General features: G+C 54.5%; 1 protein-coding gene across 1 annotated transcript in view; it reads left to right on the top strand.

Annotated features, from left to right (window-relative positions):
• SARDH (sarcosine dehydrogenase) overlaps positions 1-16,968 on the top strand; it is a 74,937-nt gene that overhangs the window by 26,916 nt on the left and 31,053 nt on the right. The window contains exons 12-16 of the mRNA XM_032165575.2: positions 3,335-3,476; positions 6,621-6,704; positions 8,612-8,725; positions 15,407-15,546; positions 16,946-16,968. The exon at positions 16,946-16,968 is cut by the window's right edge and continues 90 nt beyond it. Of these exons, the coding sequence (XP_032021466.1) occupies positions 3,335-3,476; positions 6,621-6,704; positions 8,612-8,725; positions 15,407-15,546; positions 16,946-16,968 (503 nt within the window). The remainder of the gene's footprint in view (positions 1-3,334; positions 3,477-6,620; positions 6,705-8,611; positions 8,726-15,406; positions 15,547-16,945) is intronic.

The raw sequence follows: 16,968 nt of genomic DNA, 5'->3' as shown, positions 1-16,968 counted from the left end.
CCGGCCTCCGGGTCCCTCCAGCCCACTCTGCTCCCGGCTGCTGCTGGTGGACAGCCTCCCTGGGGAGGCAGTAGGTGGGGTGGGCTCCGGAGGGAGAAGGCCTGGCTCAGCTCAGTGCACCCCTCGCCTCTGCTGACTGAGTCCTTTCTTGGCCTGATGAGGACATTATGCCCATTGTGGGGGAGAATGTCTGACCCCACAGAGACAGACAGTGACACTGAGGTCCCCCAGCGGCCACCCCTCCATGGCGCCTAACACAGTGAAGCCTCCTCTGGCTGACTCAGAGCCCATCTGGGCCTGCGCCCCTGCACTCTCCCAAGAGAGGAATGTTCCGGAAATGATAAAGCTCTAAAGGACTTCAAGGAAGGGCCAGTTCAGGCCCTTCCTGCCACAAACAGCAAAATGGAGGTGACTTGCCTGAAGTCACCCAGCTTTTGAACCAGAGCCAGGTAGGGACCCAGCTCCCTCCCCAGGAGGGACAGTCTTCATGCCCTGGCCTCCCTTGGGGACTCCAGCTCTGGAACCCACCAACCAGATTCTGTGTGGCCTCTCTGTGCCTCTGTGTCCTCGGCTGCAAAATGGAGCCGCCCAGCCTGCCCAGCTCCTGACCTGGGGCCTAGTCACGCACTCAGCAGGCAGGATGTTTGCTCATGGGCTGGCAGAGGCCCTGAGGCGACCCCTGGCAAGTTGGGGACAGGCCTGGGCCTCCCTGGGTCAGCTGTCTTCCTTCCATCACTGAGACTTTGGTGGGAGTGTGCCATGGGCTGCTCTGGGGCTGGGAGCCAAGGGCACAGGTACGGGGCCGCTGAGACCTGGAGTACAGCAGGAGGAGGAGCACCCACCTTGTTGGTCCCAGACCCCTGCCAAGCAGCCTGGCTGGTGGCACCCAGGACACACAGGCTAATGCCGTCCTCAGCCCAGCCGTCACTGATGTGGGGCTTCCAATCCCCTTCAGTGTGCCAGAGTGGACGGCCGCCACCAGCAGGACCAGCCACCGGCCCCCAGGGGCTGTAGCGCTAATGCAATGCTCTGCCACCTCGGGCCTGTGCCCGGGGACAGAGACAAGACACAGACCCTGCAGGAGAGAGTCACAGCGAGGAGAGGAAGGAGGTGCCTGAGAAAGTCGTTGAAAGACCCAGAAAAGAAAGTGAACAGAGAGCGTCGGCGCCAGAATGGAGCTTTCCCCTGGCTAGAGACTCCTGGTTGCTCCCCTCAGGCCAGAGCCAGAACACACCTGGGTCGTCCTTCATCATACACATGGGAGACACGCACAGTGAGGGGGCATCCCGGGAGACCAGGCAGCCAGAGCCGTCCCTGGGTGCAGGGCCTGTCTGGGCTCCAGGCTGCACGTGAGGGTCCCAAGGCTGGCCGGGTACCAGGCAGCTTCCAGGCCATGGCAGCTGCCCTGCGTGTGACTTCCTTTTGAAATCAGATAAGAGGCAGTCACTCCAGCCCCACGTCTGTCAGCTATGTGGCCCTTGGTCAGTTGCTCCTGTTCTCTGAGCCTCAGTTTCGCCGTCTGGAAAATGGGAACAATGTACCACCCTCTTGGAGTGCACTTGAGGCTCATGCATGTGGACGCTTGGCCCAGTACCCAACAGAGGCAGAGCTAGAGTGTGGGCTGGGCTGTTTTTTTCAGGGAAATTCCTTGGGGATCGGGTGAGCCAGGGAAGAGTTGCTCTTTATTTAAGTGAACAGGGTGGTCTGGGCCGGCCTGGTCCCTCTGCCCACTTGCTCACAGGCAGAATTGGCAGCTGGGACTCTGTAGGTCACTCGCTGCTCCTGCCGCCCGACATGCACCTCACTGCTGCCCCCAAGAACCCTCCCAGATCTTCACCGGCTCCATCACTCCCTCCTTCAGCTCCTGGTCAGCGTAGCCTGGCGCAGGTGTGGGCTGCCTTTGCCGTGGCCTTGCCGTGTGACTGTGAACACTTGTGAGACCCTTCTGAGCCTCAGTTTCCCTCTCACGTGAAAGAGTTAATCTTGGGTCCCATGCAGAAGGCAGCTCTGGGGACAAAGAGAGAGGGATTTCCTCCCATGGCAGCACTCAGCTCTGGGCCTGCACTGGAGCTGGGTGCCATGAGCGACAGCGGCTGTTAATGATAATATCATTAATAATAATCCTCACGTCTGCACCTCTACTCCCCACCCATCCAGATCAGAAAATCCTGCTTGCTAGAATTACGTGCAGACTAAGAATCAGCCCTGACAGGTGTCACTGAGGATAGAAACGCCTCTGATGTGGCTGCTGAGGCAGCCTTGAGTGAAGTGAGGTTCTAGCAGGTGGAGTGTGAGGGGGAGGCAGGGTGCTGGGAAAGCCGGGGGCTGACAGGGAGGTTTGTGCGTGGGAGGCAGCTGCAGGGCCCTGACGCAGCTGGGCCCAGGTCTCACTCCAGCCAGCAGTTCCGCACTGTCTGATCCGGGAGGGGCAGCTGGTCTAAGGAGACCAGGGAACAAGCCGCGGGGCACTGGCTGCTCTGCCCACTCAGGGGCAGCAGAGGCCTAGGCCACAGGTGCAGCCACAGAGCTCCATAGCTCCATGAGAAATCGCGTGGGGCCCGCCGGGCTCACATTGGACACCACCGGGGGCTGCAGTGGCTGCACACTGTGTCCCCAGCCTCGAAGGAACAAACCCAAAACTATCACAGCCACATCATCTCTGGTCCCAGGGGCTGGATTGGCAGCTGCTCCCCAGACACAGCTGGGATTTCCCCCAGAGACTCTGTACCTCATGGGTCCCTGGTCTGACCCACAGACGGGGCCCAGCTTTGGGATCACAGACTTGGGGAGGCCTGACGGGACAGGCGGCCACCCTTGCCCCCACTCCCCTGCTGGCGGGTGGAAAGGGGGGTCTCTTGCCGAGGAGGGAGACACTGGTGTTCTGACGCATCGCCAGGCTAAACTTTAAAGACCCTTCACATGGACCCTTCCCAGAGCATTCTGGGGGTCTGAGCCCATCCCTCCGAGGGGCCGCTCCCTCCCCAGTCATGTAGGGGGTGCCAGGACTCCCCAGCACTGGAACCTAGGCAGCAGACAGCAATGTGTGGAGAGCGAGGCCGGAACCCCATGCCCCCGTGGGGGATGAGAGCCTCGGCTGGGCCCTCTGTCCGCAGTGCCCACTCACTGAGGGCCACCGGGGTGGGGTGGCTCTGGGGGAGAAAGCCAAGCTCACCCAAGTGTGGGGCGAATGGAGAGTCAGGGGCCCACTCAATGCTGAGCCACAAAGGGGACTCTGTTGGAGGGGACCGAGGTCCAGGCTTGCCCTGGGTCCCAGGCCAGCCCTTCCCTGATGGGCCGTCCCCAAAGCAGTGACCCGTCCCCCTGTCTGTGGCAGGCGCTTCCATCACTCGCTCACGGACCACCCCCGCTGGATCCGAGAGCGAAGCCATGAGTCCTACGCCAAGAACTACTCTGTCGCCTTCCCCCACGACGAGCCGCTGGCCGGGCGCAACATGAGGAAAGACCCGCTGCACGAGGTAACGCCCCTACAGCTCCTGCTGTGGACTGGTGGTGAGGGTCTGGGACATCCTCAGGGCAGCAGGTGACAGAAATACCTGCGTACCCCAACCGCAGGTCAGGCGCGGTGACAAGGTGTCTGTCATTCCCCAGGTAGTAACCCGGCACCCCCATGTATTGGGCACAGTGCTCAGGGCCAAGGACGTTAGGGAATAAAGTGGAAATGGCTCCCTCCCACCCGGGGGGCTTCCATTCTAGTGGAACAGGGCAGCGGTGCTGGGGAGCGGGGTCTTGGTGGGTGTATGCAGCCACATGTTGGGGGAGCAGCCAGAACATGGCGTACCCAGGAGAGGGGCTCCTGCTTGTAGAGCCTGCTGCGGAGGCTCTTCTGCCCTGGTGAGCTTCGACTCACCCATTCAGTGAAACCCACTGTCAGGTGCCCCTTTCTCAGGTCTGCCCCTGTGCCCTCCCCTGGGTCCCCAAAGACCCAGGAGCTCCTTCCCCGCGCTCCCAGCCCCGTCTCCATTCCTTCCCCCTCTCCCTGGCCATCTCGTGCTAGACGCTTTGCTTGCTGGGGAACAAGGGCTATGTCCTAGGCACTCTGGTTCCTGGGCATTGAGGTGCTCGGGGGATGTTTGTTGAACAGATGGATGGGCAGGGAGGCAAGAGGGAGGCTCAGGGTGCAGGTGGCATTTAAACTGGAGAAGGGGCCTCCCTCACCTGAGATTCCAGTGTCTGGCCCCAAGAGAGATCCCGGTATTAGCTGTACCTCCTGGGGAGAGGCCCAGAGTGGTCAGAGGGCTGGCTCCCAGGCTGCCCTGGCCCTTTGGCCTGGCTTGGTGGACTAGCTATGATCTCAGGCCACACGTGGCCCTGGGGTCTCCCTAGCATGCCCCCGGGCTTGTAATCAGTAATCACGCCCTTGCCAGTCCTGACAGTTCAGAAGCCTCCCTGGGTGAATGCAGGGTTTGCTCCTCTCGCAGTCAGCTCAGACGCATTCCTCAGAACTGAGCAGCTCTACCGAAGAAACTTGGCAGGGGCTGAAGCACGCCCCTGCCCCCCAGGGAAATCTTGGTTCACCCACGCCTCGACTTCCCTTCCTAGTTAGCAGCCTTCTTGCGACACTTGACAGCCGCTTAAGTTTGTTCTCTTTCTTTCTTTTATAGAGAGGGGAGCCTGCCCTCTTTTAATGGACTCTTGAGATGAACACTTTGCCTCCTTGGAAAGGTGGCCTGTGGGATGTCCCCGTGGCTCACTGAGGGGTGGGTGGATTTTGTGCCCTCGATTGCCACCCCTCAGGATCCCAGGCAGGCAGGGAGGACACGTCCATGTCACTGATGAATGCTGTGGCCTTGGGCGTGCCTCCTCCTTCTTGGGGCCTCGGGGGTGGAGGGGAGGGCAGGTGCTGTTGGGACAGACCCTCAGCTGGCCATCCGGAACCAGATGCGGCCCCCGAGGCCCTCTCAGCCCTGGGCTCGGGGCCTCGTTCCAGTCAGAGGGGGTGGCCCCCGGGTAGGGCCCTTTCAAACCTGAGACTGGGTATTCTTTTTTTTCCCAAACCAAATTTATTTTTAAAGAAATCTCCCACTCTGTTTCTCTAGTGTGTTCATTACATTCGTTGTTGTGATTAAGTAGGCAGATCTTAAAATGAGCCATTTTAACTGCTCTGAAGTGTACAATTCAGTGGCATTAAGTGCATTTACAGTGCTGCGCAACCATTCCCATTACCCAGTTCCAGAACATTCTCATCACCCCACGGGGAAACACCATCCCCTGTAAACAGCCCTTCCTCATCTCCTCCCGCCAGCCCTGGCAACCACTAAGCTGTTTCGGTCTCTATGGATTTGCCTGTTCGGGTCACTTCATGTGCAGGGAATCATCCAATACATGACCTTTGGTGTCTGGCTTCATTCCTGTAGCATGTTTTCAAGGTTCATCCACATCATAAAATGCGTCCAAATTTCGTTGCTTTTTATGGCTGAATAATATTCCACGGCGTATGCAGACCACGCTTTGTTGATCCACTCATCAGCTGAGGGCCACGTGGGTTCTCTTCCCTGGTTAGTGGTTGTGCATAGAGCTCAGTGAACATGCGTGAACAGAATTTGTTTGCAACCCCACTCTCGGTTCTGTTGTGCATACTTGGGAGCAGAATTGCTGGGTCGTATGGTGCATCTTTCTGCTAGGGCAGCCACAGCAAAAGGCCACAGGTGGGGAGGATTCAACAGACCTTTTTTTTCTCACATTTCCGGAGACTGGGAGGTCCAAGATCAAGGTGTCGGACGATGGGTTCCTGGAGAGGGATCTCCTGGCTCGTAGTCGGCCGCCTTCTCACTGTCCTCATGCAGCGGGGAGAGGGCCCTGGCGTCGCTTCCTCCTCCTATAAGGGCTCCAGCCGTATGGGATTAGAACCCTCCCTGATGACCTCACTTAACCTAAAGATCCCATCTCCAAATAGAGTCACGTCGGGGTCAGGCCTTTGACATATGAATTTATGTGGGGATGTGATTCCATCCCATAGCAGATGGTAATTCTACAGATGGGGGTTCTCAGGGCAAAGGCAGATCAGGGCAGGTGGTAATTCTACAGATGAGGGTTATCGGGGCCAGGGCAGATGGGGCAGGTGCTATTCTATAGCTGGGGGTTCTCAGGATGAGGGCAGATAGGGGAAGGCGATAATTCTACAGATGGGGGTTCTCAGGGTGAGGGCAGTTGGGGCAGGCGGTAAGTCTATAGATGGGATTCCTGGGGCAAGGGCAGATCAGGGCAGGTGGTAATTCTATAGATGGGGGTTCTAGGGGCAAGGGCAGATCAGGGCAGGTGATAATTCTATAGATGGCGTTTTTGGGGCAAGGGCAGATCAGGGAAGATGGTAATTCTATAGACGGGGTTTTTGGGGCAAGGGCAGATCGGGGCAGGTGGTAATTCTATAGATAGGGTTCTCAGGGCGAGGGCAGACGAGGCAGGTGGTAATTCTATGCATAGGGGTTCTCAGGGTGAGGCAGTGAGGGTAGCTGCAAACACTGGGCTGGGGGCCTGGTTCCAAGAATCAGGGCCTCCTTGCTCTCCGCGCCCTTGGGTGTAAGGTGGCGGATGTGGCACTCTGCCCCACGCAGGGGTATCGGGCAGTGCGTGACAGGTGCCTGCTCCCCACTCCTGCTCAGGAACTCCTTGGACAAGGCTGCGTGTTCCAGGAGCGGCACGGCTGGGAGCGACCGGGATGGTTTCATCCCCGAGGCCCAGCTCCGGTGAGTAGCGCCTGCTGGGCTGTGCCGCTGGGAGGCCCTGCCCTGTCAACCCCCTTGCCCCTCTGTGTACCCCATCCTTGCCCCTCCGTGTACCCCGCCTCCCCAGGTGGTTCCACTGTCGTGATCAGTTATTCTGCACACGGGAAGCCCGGCCCTGCCGACCTGCCCCCAAGGCTCAGTGCGTTCTTTGTGCTGTTCACGCAGTCCCCACTCCCTGTCCTCCCCACTCCCCATCCGCTGTGGCCAGGCCTTCCATGGCCTAAGTGGGAAGGGTTGCAGGCAGAGCAGAAGGGGTGTCCTGTGGTGGGGAGACAGCAAGAAGACTCCCCCAGGTTGCAGGAGGAATGGAGCATCTTCTGCATCTATTTTTGGCCACTCCGACTGCTGGTTTATGTCCGTAGGAGGGCAGGCACTGGGCGGGTTGATGCACCCAGGGTGCTCAGTTTCCCATGGAGGTTTCACAGTGGCCTGGACTCTGGGCGTCCTCTGGGGCCTCCCAGGGACCTGGGTCCTCAGAGGGAGGAACAAAGGCAGTCCTGCTGTGAAAGCTGGGACCCAGACCCTCGGGAGCAGGCGACGCAAGGCCTTAAGGCCAGCTGAGGGGTAGCATTTGATCCAGATTTACAGAAATCGAAATCCCCTTCCCGGGGCTGCGTCTCACCAGTCTCCTCTTGTGCACCCACCTTCCATCCCCATGGCAACCCACAGCCCAAGACAGGCTCCAGAGCTCCAGGGCATCGGGAGGGGAGACGGGAGCCAGAGCTGGCTAATGGGGCCTCGGCTCTGAGGTCAGAGCGTTGCCCGTCATCGTCTCTTCTCCTGCTGGCCCCTAGGGACATGCCGTCCTCTTGAACCCTACGGGGAGGAAGGGTCTGGGCAGACCCTGCCTTGAAGCGCAGCCCACTGTGTTCCAGGCAGATCTGGCCCTGGAAGCCCCTCTCCCCTGTCCCTGGGCAAGGAGAGGAGAGTCAGGAACACACCCCAGGTCCCAAGATGGGCAGATTTTGCACCCCCACCCGGGAGCCAGCCTGGGTGTCCAGGACACCTTGGCAGGGCTGCAGCGGGTGGGATGTCCCTGCTGGGGAGGGGGGGACTCCATGCAGAGATGCCAGCAAAGCCTGACTCCCTAACAACCTCACACTGGCTCCCACCTGTGTGTGATGAGGAGGTGAGGCTTGGGCGGATGGGCAGGGCTGCCGGCCCTGGGAGGTAAGAATTGCCCGCACCTGCCTTCACAGCTGTGCCGTGTCAGCAGTTAGGAGGGCAGGTGGTGGGGGGTGGGGGGATTATCTGCAGGAGCAGAGGCCAGGGAGGGGCATGGGGCTGTGGGGTGTCTGATGGGGGCAGATCCCAGGGAGGCCAAGGCAGTGGCAGAAAAGCTGGACTCTGGAGCCCACGCACCTGCCTGGCTTCGTGCCACTGCCCAGTCCAGGACTTGTCTGTGCCCTTGGGTGAGATATAACTTCTCTGCGCCTCACTCTCCTCATCTGTAGAAAGGGGCACACCTGGTGGGAGTGTAAGGCACTTCCCGCAGGGCCTGGCCCAGAGCAGGAGCTGGGCCTGGGATTGCCATGGCTCCAGGGAGCAGCCCTGGCTGAGGTCCTGGGTAACCACCTCTCCATGTCGTTCCCCGCCTTGGGTGCACCCAGATTCTCCTCCAGCCTCCTGGGCCCTGGCTGGGCTCTCAGACCCACCAGGCAACCCTGCTGCCTCCTTTGTGCCGCTATGTTGCCTGGACCTCATGGGAGCCCCCCGCCCGTGTCCGCAACACACTCGCACTCAGTGCAGGGCTCTCCGAGGGCAGGGCCAGGCCTGACTCCATCACAGCCTCAGCGGGACCCCGCTCTGGGGAGGGAAGCGGCGAGGGACCAACGAGGGAGGCTGAGGACCACGTCTTGTCTTCCCAGGTCCTCGAGTACGACTACTACGGGGCTTATGGGAGCCGCGCGCACGAGGACTACGCCTACGGCAGGCTGCTGGCGGACGAGTACACCTTCGCCTTCCCGCCCCACCACGACACGGTGCGTAGCTGGGGTCCACCGTGGGGGTCCGTCCCTCTCCCTGTCCCTCAGATGAGCCTCCCATTGCGCCGGCCCTCGGCTGACCCTGCAGGGCCCCCCCTCCCCCAGGAGTCTCTTCAGGCTCTGCATTCACGCTTTTTTCAGCTGACTCCATTTTGAGGAGGATTCATGCGTTTTCCTCTCCCCCCTCCTCCCTCTGTGCCGGGATTTTGCCAGCAGCCAGGCCTGAGCGGAAGTGGTGGTGCCGCTGGGGATGGGGTGAGGTGGGGGCTGAGGCGACGGGCTGGAGCCCGGCGGGGCTGCACCGCTCTGAGCCTCCCCCTCCCGCTCCCCGGAGCTGCGCCGAGGCTGGCATGAGACGTGGTGGGGGAAGGGGTTCCTCCTTCCTGGAAGCCAGCGCAGAGCAGATCCAGGACAAGGTGGCCGGAGGCTCCTGGGCATCAGGCCCCGTATGGGCCCCTCCAAGGGACAAGCAGAGGGAACCAGAGCCGGGAGGGCCGTGGCCTGGAGCCTGCTTGCTGTTGCTCTTGCTCCAAAGTGGGCAGGCGAGGCTGGTCACACGGGGCAGCTGGCAGCCCGTCGCCCCTGCCTGGGGACCTGGCTTCCACGTGCAGGGGGTGGAGGTGAGGAGTCTTGGGGTTCTCCGCTGCAGTAGCCTGCACCACACGGGCGTTCTCCCCCACAGCTGTCCGGGAAGGAGCGAGGCCAGCGTCTGCCCTGGCCTGCCCAATCGCGTTGTAAAGTGCTCACAGGTGGAGCACAGCTGCTGTTCCCCGTGCCACCCCAGGGAGACGCGTGACTTCTCACTGCGAATCTGACATAGGAGCAGAGCCAAGGCCTGAGCCCAGAGTCTCAGAGCCCAGGGACAGCTTAGGAGGCATCCACGAGGGGGTTCCTTCCTGGGGCCTCTGGGACCGTCGCAAGCCCGGCTTCGGTAGGGTCTGACCCTGCGGTCGCCTGTTGCCTTGAAGGGCCCAGCTTGGGTTCATGCTCTGCTGTCAGTGCCTTGAAACTCTTCACGGTCTTTGAACAAGGGCCCCCCTGGGTCCCGCACTGGGTTCTGTAGCCAGTCCTGAAGGGAAGAAGCCGTTCGTTTCCACCATCTCCCCCCAAAGCTTGCTCCAGTGGCAGAACATCTGTTCAAGGCATCGGAAGAGGGGGCTCCTGCAGGAAGGAGGAGGCGTGTGTGTCATGAAGTGCCTGAGCAGCAGGGCCGGCTCGGTGCCCGAGTCCCTTGTCGCTGCCTTCCAGGGAGTGCTCGGGGCTCCGTCTGGCACCTCCGCACCCACAGCGTCTAAAGCCTGTGGGACTCTGGCCCTCGAGGATGTGGGAGCTCGGGGGAGATGCCAACTTGGCTTTGTGGCTTCATCCGGCCTCCGCAAAAGCGCCTGAAGCCGTCCTAAAGCACGAAACACGTGCTTGTTCTTGGCGCTGGCAGCTTCCCGGGCCCGCTAGAGGAGCCCAGCGCGGGAGGCTGCTGAGGGTTTTGGTTGGCAGCCCCGGTGGCAGCAGCAAAGGTACAGCAGAAACTGACAAAGGGGAGCCCTGTCCTGAAGGACAGTGATGCCTGGCGGGGCTGGAGAAGCCACGGAGAGCTCAGGAGGCAGACGGTCCCAGTGGTATGCTGGTAACAGCTTAACAACCAGCTCTCTGGGGCAGAGGGGAGGAAGCTGGCTCTGTAGCACTGGCCAATTTCCCTGATGTAAATACTTTCTCCATGGCTGATTTCAATCCAGTCCACCAATGAGGCATCACTGAATGTGGAGCTGGGCAGGGATCTGCGTGACCAGCTGTCAGGGTCAGTGCACCCCTGCACAGCCTGGCTGGACCATAACTCTGCCACTGCCTGGCTGTGCCACCATCCCTGGCCCCCCTGGGTACGTGAGGGGTAATATGAGTTCCCTTGTGTAAATTCAAAGGGAGTTTGGGGGAGATGAAACAGCTTCCCGACACACAGCAACTGTTCAGGAAGCTGTGGTTGTTGCTGTCGTGATTATTTTTTTTCCCATAACAACAATGAGGTGGGCACATCTGCTCAGCAGTGGGGGGGCATGTTGAGCCCTGAAGGGGAAGACCAAGTAGAAAATACAGTGAAGAATAGAAGATTCTGAAAACCTCACCCAGGCATTTGTAAACCTGGGGAAGGAAATAGGGAGTGAAGTTGTGTGTATGTGTGTGTGTGTGTGTGTGTGTGTGTGTGTTTTAAAAACAGCTTTATTGAGATCTAATTCACATACTATATGATTTATTCATTTAAAGGGTACAACTCAGTGTTTTTTAGTGAGTTCACGGGATTGCACAACCATCACCATGATCTAGGTTTTAGAATGTTTTCATCTCCCAGCAAAAGATACCCGATACCTCACCCTATCCCCCAGCCCAGGGCAACCCTACTCTGCTTTCTCTCTCTGTAGATATATCTAGTTTGGACGTTTCACATAAGTAGAATCATAAAATATGTGTTCTTTTGTGATCAACTTCTTCCGCTTAGCGTGATATTCTCAAGGCACATCCATGTTGTAGTGTGTGTGTCAGCACTTCATTCCTTTTTTTAAATTTTTTTTAGTTTTATATATTTGTTTATTTTTTGAGATGGAGTCTTGCTCTGTTGCCCCAGGCTGGAGTGCAGGGGTGCGATCTCGGCTCAGTGGAACCTCTGCCTCCCAGGTTCAAGCGATTCTTCTGCCTCAGCCTCCCAAGTAGGTGGGACTACAGGCACAGGCCAACACGACCAACTAATTTTTGTATTTTTAATAGAGACGGGATTTCACCATGTTGGCCAGGCTGGTCTCGAACTCCTGATCTCAGGTGATCCACCTGCCTTGGCCTCCCAAAGTGCTGGAATTACAGGCATAAGTCACCATGCCTGGCCACTTCATTCCTTTTTATCCCAATCATATTCCATTGTATGGACCCATCAGATTTTACTCATCCATTGATCCGTTGGTGGACATTGGAGTTGTTTTCACTTTTGAGCTCTTATGAGCAGTGCTGCTGTGAACATCCATATACTAGGTATTGTATGCATGTATGTTATCATTTCTCATGGGTGTGTAACTAGGCCTGGATCAAGTGGTATCTCTGGTTAACATTTTGGGGGAACGCCAACTGTTCTCCAAAGTAACTGTACCACATTACATTCGCCACCACAGTGCAAGAGGGTTCCAATGTCTCCACATCCTCGCCAACACTTGTTATTATCTGACTTTTTGATTCTAGCCATCCTGGTGGGTATGAAATGGCATTTCAGTGTGGTTTTGATTTGCATTTCTGGAACAACTAATGATATTGAGCACATTTTCATGGGCCTGTTGTCCACTTGCGTATATTCTGTGGAGAGATGTCTGTTCAGATCCTTTGTCCCTTTTAAAATTGGGTTATTTGTCTTATTATTATTGTTTGAGAGGGGGCTTCGCTCTTGTTGCCCAGGCTGGAGTGCAATGGTGTAATCTCGGTTCACTGCAGCCCCCGCCTCCCGGGTTCAAGCAATGCTCCTGCCTCAGTCTCCCGAGTAGCTAGGATTACAGGCATGCGCCAGCACGCCCAGCTAATTTTGTATTTTTAGTAGAGATGGGGTTTCTCCATGTTGGTCAGGCTGGTCTCGAACTCCTGACATCAGGTGATCCACCTGCCTCAGCCTCCCAAAGTGCTGGGATTACAGGCGTGAGCCACCGCACCCAACTTTTTATTATCGAGTTGCAAATGTTTTTATATAGTTTAGACACAAGTCCCTTATCAGATCTGTAATGTGCACACACTCTCCCCATCCTGTGGTTGTCATCTCTCTTCCTTGATGGCATTGTTTGCAGCTTTTAAAATGTTGATGCTGTCCAATTCATCTCTATGTTTTTCTTTTGTCGCTTGTGTTTTTGGTGTCATTTCTAAGAACCTAACCAAAGGTAAAAAATATTTATGTTTTCTTCTAAGAGTTTTATAGTCTTCGCTTTTACACTTAGGTCTAGGATCCATGAAAATTAATTTTTGTGCGTGGCGTGAGATCGGGTCCAGCCACGTTCTTTTGCATGTGGCCACCCAGTTGGCCCAGCACCAGTTGTTGAAAAGATTGCTCTACCCTTGGAATTGTCTTAGCATCCTTGTTGAAATCAGTTGACTGTAAAGATGAGGGCTTATTTCTGGACTCTTAATTCTATTCCATTGATCTATAGTTCTGTTCTTATTTAGTACCTCACTGTCTTGATTATGTAGCTTTGTATTGTTTTGTTTTGTTTTGTTTTGTTTTTTTGAGACGGAGTCTCGCTCTGTTGCCCAGGCTGGAGTGCAGTGGCGCAATCTCGGCTCACTGCAAGCTCCGCCTCCCGGGTTTACGCCATTCTCCTGCCTCAGCCTCTCCAAGTAGCTGGGACTACAGGCGCCCACCACCACGCCCGGCTAAATTTTTGTATTTTTAGTAGAGACGGGGTTTCACCGTGGTCTCGATCTCCTGACCTCGTGATCTGCCCGCCTCGGCCTCCCAAAGTGCTGGGATTACAAGCGTGAGCCACCGCGCCCGGCCAGCTTTGTATTTTAATAGCAAGTTTGGAATCAAGAAGTGTGAATTCTGCAACTTTGTTTTTCCTTTTCAGTATTGTTTTGAGTATTCTTGGCCCCTTTGAATCTCCATATGAGTTTTAGGATTGGCTAGTCAATTTCTGCAAAGAAACCAGCTGAGAATTTTGATAGGAACTGTGTTAGGTCTGTAGATCAATTTGGGGTATATTGTCATTTCAACAATAGTAAGTCTTTTGTTTCATGAACGTGGGCTGTCTTTCCACCTATTTAGGTCTTCTCTCATTTCTTTCAAAAAAATCTAGATTTTAGAATATAAGTTTTGGACTTTTAATTAAATTTATTCCTAAGCATTTTATTATCTTGATGATATTATAAATATAATTTTTTAAAACTTCCTTTTGAGATTGTTCATTGCTAATATAGAAATACAATAGATTTTTGTGTATTTTTACATATTGACCTATATCCTGCAACCTTGTTGAACTATTTTATTAGTTCTAACAGTTTTTTTTTTTTTTTAGTGGATTCCTTAGGATTTCCTATATACAAGATACTGTTATTGGCAAATAGGGATGTTTTTATTTCTTCTTTTCTGATCTGGATGCCTTTTCTTTTCCTGCCTGATTGCCCTGGCTAGAGCCTTCAGTACAATGTTGAATAGAGTGGCAAGAATGGACCCCCCTGTCTTGTTCCTGATCTTTCATCATGAAGTATAATGTTTGCGACGTGATTTTTATAGATGTCTTTCATCAGCTGAGGGAAGCTCCCTTACAGTCCTAGTTTGTTGTGCGTTTTTATCATGAACGGGTGAATTTTGTCAAATACTTTTCTGTATCTGTTGGAGGATCAGATGGTTTTTGTCCTTTGTTCTCTTAATATCTTGCATTACATCAATTGATTTTTGAATGTTAAACCAACCTCATATTCCTGGGATAAATCCCATTGATCATGGCGTGTAATCTCTTCCCTATGTTGTTGGATTTGATTTGCTAGTATTTTGTTGAGGATTTTTTTGTATCTATATTTGTAAGAAATATTGGTCTGTAGTTTTCTTATAATATCTTTTTCTGCTTTTGGCATCAGGGTAATGCTGGCCTCCTAGAGTGAATTGGCAAGTATTTCCTATTCATATTTTTTGGAAGAGTTCGGGGAAAATGGGTATTAGTTCTTCTTTGACTGTTTGGTAAAATTCATCAGGGAAGCCATCTGGACCTGGGATTGTGGATAATTTTTCAATTACGAATTCCATCTCTTTTTTGTTTTAGTTGTATTAAGATTTGTCATGTCTTCATTCTGTTTCAGTAATTTGTGTGTTTCTAGGAATTTGTCCATTTCGTGTCTAGTCTGTTGGCATACAATTGTTCAGAGTTCCCCCAGAATCCCTTTTATTTCTGTAGGGTAGGCATGATATCCTGTCTTTCATTCCTGATTTTAGCACTTTGAGTCCTCTCATTTTCTCTGTCACTCTAGCTAGAAATTTGTCAGTTTTGTTGATCTTTTCAAAACATCAACTTTTTGTTTTGCTGGGTTTTTTTTCTATTTTTCGATTCTTATTTATTTCTGTTCTAACATTTCATTCCTTCTGCTTGCTTTGGGTTTAATTATGCTCTTTTTCTGGTGTCTCAAAGTGGAAGATCAGGCTATTGATTTGAGATCTTCTTTTATAATACAAGCATATACAAGCAGAAATTTCCCTGTGAGCATCGCTTTAGCTGCATCTCATAAGTGGTTGTGTGTTGTGCTTTCATTTTCCCTTAATTCAGTAGCTTCTGATTCCCTTTGTGATTCTTTTCTTTGATCCATTGCTTCTTTAGCAGTGTGTTGTGTAATTTCCACTTATTTGTGAATTTTCCAATTTTTCTTCTGCTATTGATTTCTAATTTAATTAGATCGTGGTCAGAGGACATCCTTTGTATGATTTCAACTTTTTTGAATTTATTGAGCCTTGTTTTGTGGGTTAGCATATAATCTATCCTGGGGAGCATGTCCTGTGCTTGAGAAGCATGTGTCACAGTGTGCACCTGAGCTGAGAAGGGCTTGGTGTGGGCTGGAAGAGAGGGAGGGGAGGCTCAGTACAGGTGTGTTGGAAAGACCCCTCGTTCTCCACATTCTTGAGGAAGAAGCATGCCCCAAAGGCCCCCTTGGCATTCCCACCTGCCTGGAACTTTTCAGATCAAGAAGGAGTGCCTGGCCTGCAGAGGGGCCGCCGCTGTGTTTGACATGTCCTACTTCGGGAAGTTCTACCTGGTGGGGCTGGATGCAAGGAAGGCTGCTGACTGGCTCTTCTCCGCAGATGTCAGCCGACCCCCAGGTATGGAGCCTGAGGTTGGGGGGTATGTTCCTGTCACTCCATGGGCACAGCCTCAGGCACTGAGATGAGCTGGCAAGCCACCCTGTCCCCTCGGGCACCCTGAGCACACTGCTCCTTGCCCTTACCTGGCCTTGAGCCCCCCTGTCCGGCCCCCTTTGCCCCATCCCAGGCCCCAGGCCCTCATTACTTTCCTCCACCTCTCCCTCCTGTCTTCCTTCTCCTCCCCACCTCTGCCTTCCTCTCTATTCTTCCAGAAAGGATGTGTGGCAGCTGGCCCTCAGCCACCTCTCTCCTGGGACTGTGGGGCCCAGTACCCCCCATGCTCTCACAGGTGGGATTGCCAGAATTAAATAGAAACACAGGATGCTAAGCTACATTTGAATTTTGGATACATAATGACTCATTTTTAATGTAAGTATGTCCCAAGCCATATTTGGGACATACTTGGGATCTTCATCTGCCTTTTCGTCACCCACCCACCCACCCACCCAACAGCTCATGCGTCCCCATCTTCATGAGTGTCCTGGGCTGCCAGAACAGAGGATCACAAACCTGGTGGCTTAAAACAACAGCAATTTATTGTCACGGTTCTGGAAGCTGGAGATCAAAATGAGGGTGTCTGTATCTGACACTCTGCAGAGGACCCTTCCTTGCTCTTCCAGCTGCTGGTGGTGGCGGGGAATCTTGGCCTTCCTGGGCATGCAGTTGCGTCACTGCAGTCTCTGCGTGTGTCACAAGGCCTTCTCCAGGTGTTCTCTTTTTTGTTTGTTTGTTTGTTTTGAGACGGAGTCTCGCTCTGTCGCTCAGGCTGGAGTGCAGTGGCGCGATCTCAGCTCACTGCAACCTCCGCCTCCTGGGTCCAAGTGATTCTCATGCCTCAGCCTCCAGAGTAGCTGGGATTACAGGCGCACACCAACATGCCCAGCTATTTTTTCTGTTTTTAGCAGAGACGGGGTTTCACCATGTTGGCCAGGCTGGTCTGAAACTCCTGACCTTAGGTGATCCTCCCGCCTTGGCCTCCCAAAGTGCTGGGATTACAGGCATGAGCCACCATGCCCAACCGTGTTCTCTTAGAAGGACAGCAGTCAGATTAGATGAGGGCCCACACTAATGACCTCACTTTAACCTGATCACATCTGCAAAGACCCCATTTCCAAATAAGATCACATTCCCAGTCCTGGTGAGGACTTTCACATATCTTTTGCGGGGGACACAATTCAAGCCCTAACATCATCTCTCCAGCCACAGCCAACCAACAAACCCACTCCCCAGACTCCCAGGCACCTGCTGCTCACCTCCCATTAATCCAGCCACCCACTCAGTCTTGCATCCACCCATCCACCAGCCCACACATCCCTGTTTCTCTATACATCTGTTCCCCCTTCTACTCACCCACTCCCATCCTCCCATCCATCTGCCCACC

This window comes from Hylobates moloch, unplaced genomic scaffold, assembly GCF_009828535.3.
Source record: "Hylobates moloch isolate HMO894 unplaced genomic scaffold, HMol_V3 SCAFFOLD_10, whole genome shotgun sequence".
In the NCBI taxonomy this organism is placed as follows: domain Eukaryota; kingdom Metazoa; phylum Chordata; class Mammalia; order Primates; family Hylobatidae; genus Hylobates; species Hylobates moloch.
The sequence above is the reverse complement of the archived record's forward strand: the minus strand, read 5'-3'. Positions and strand labels throughout refer to the sequence as shown.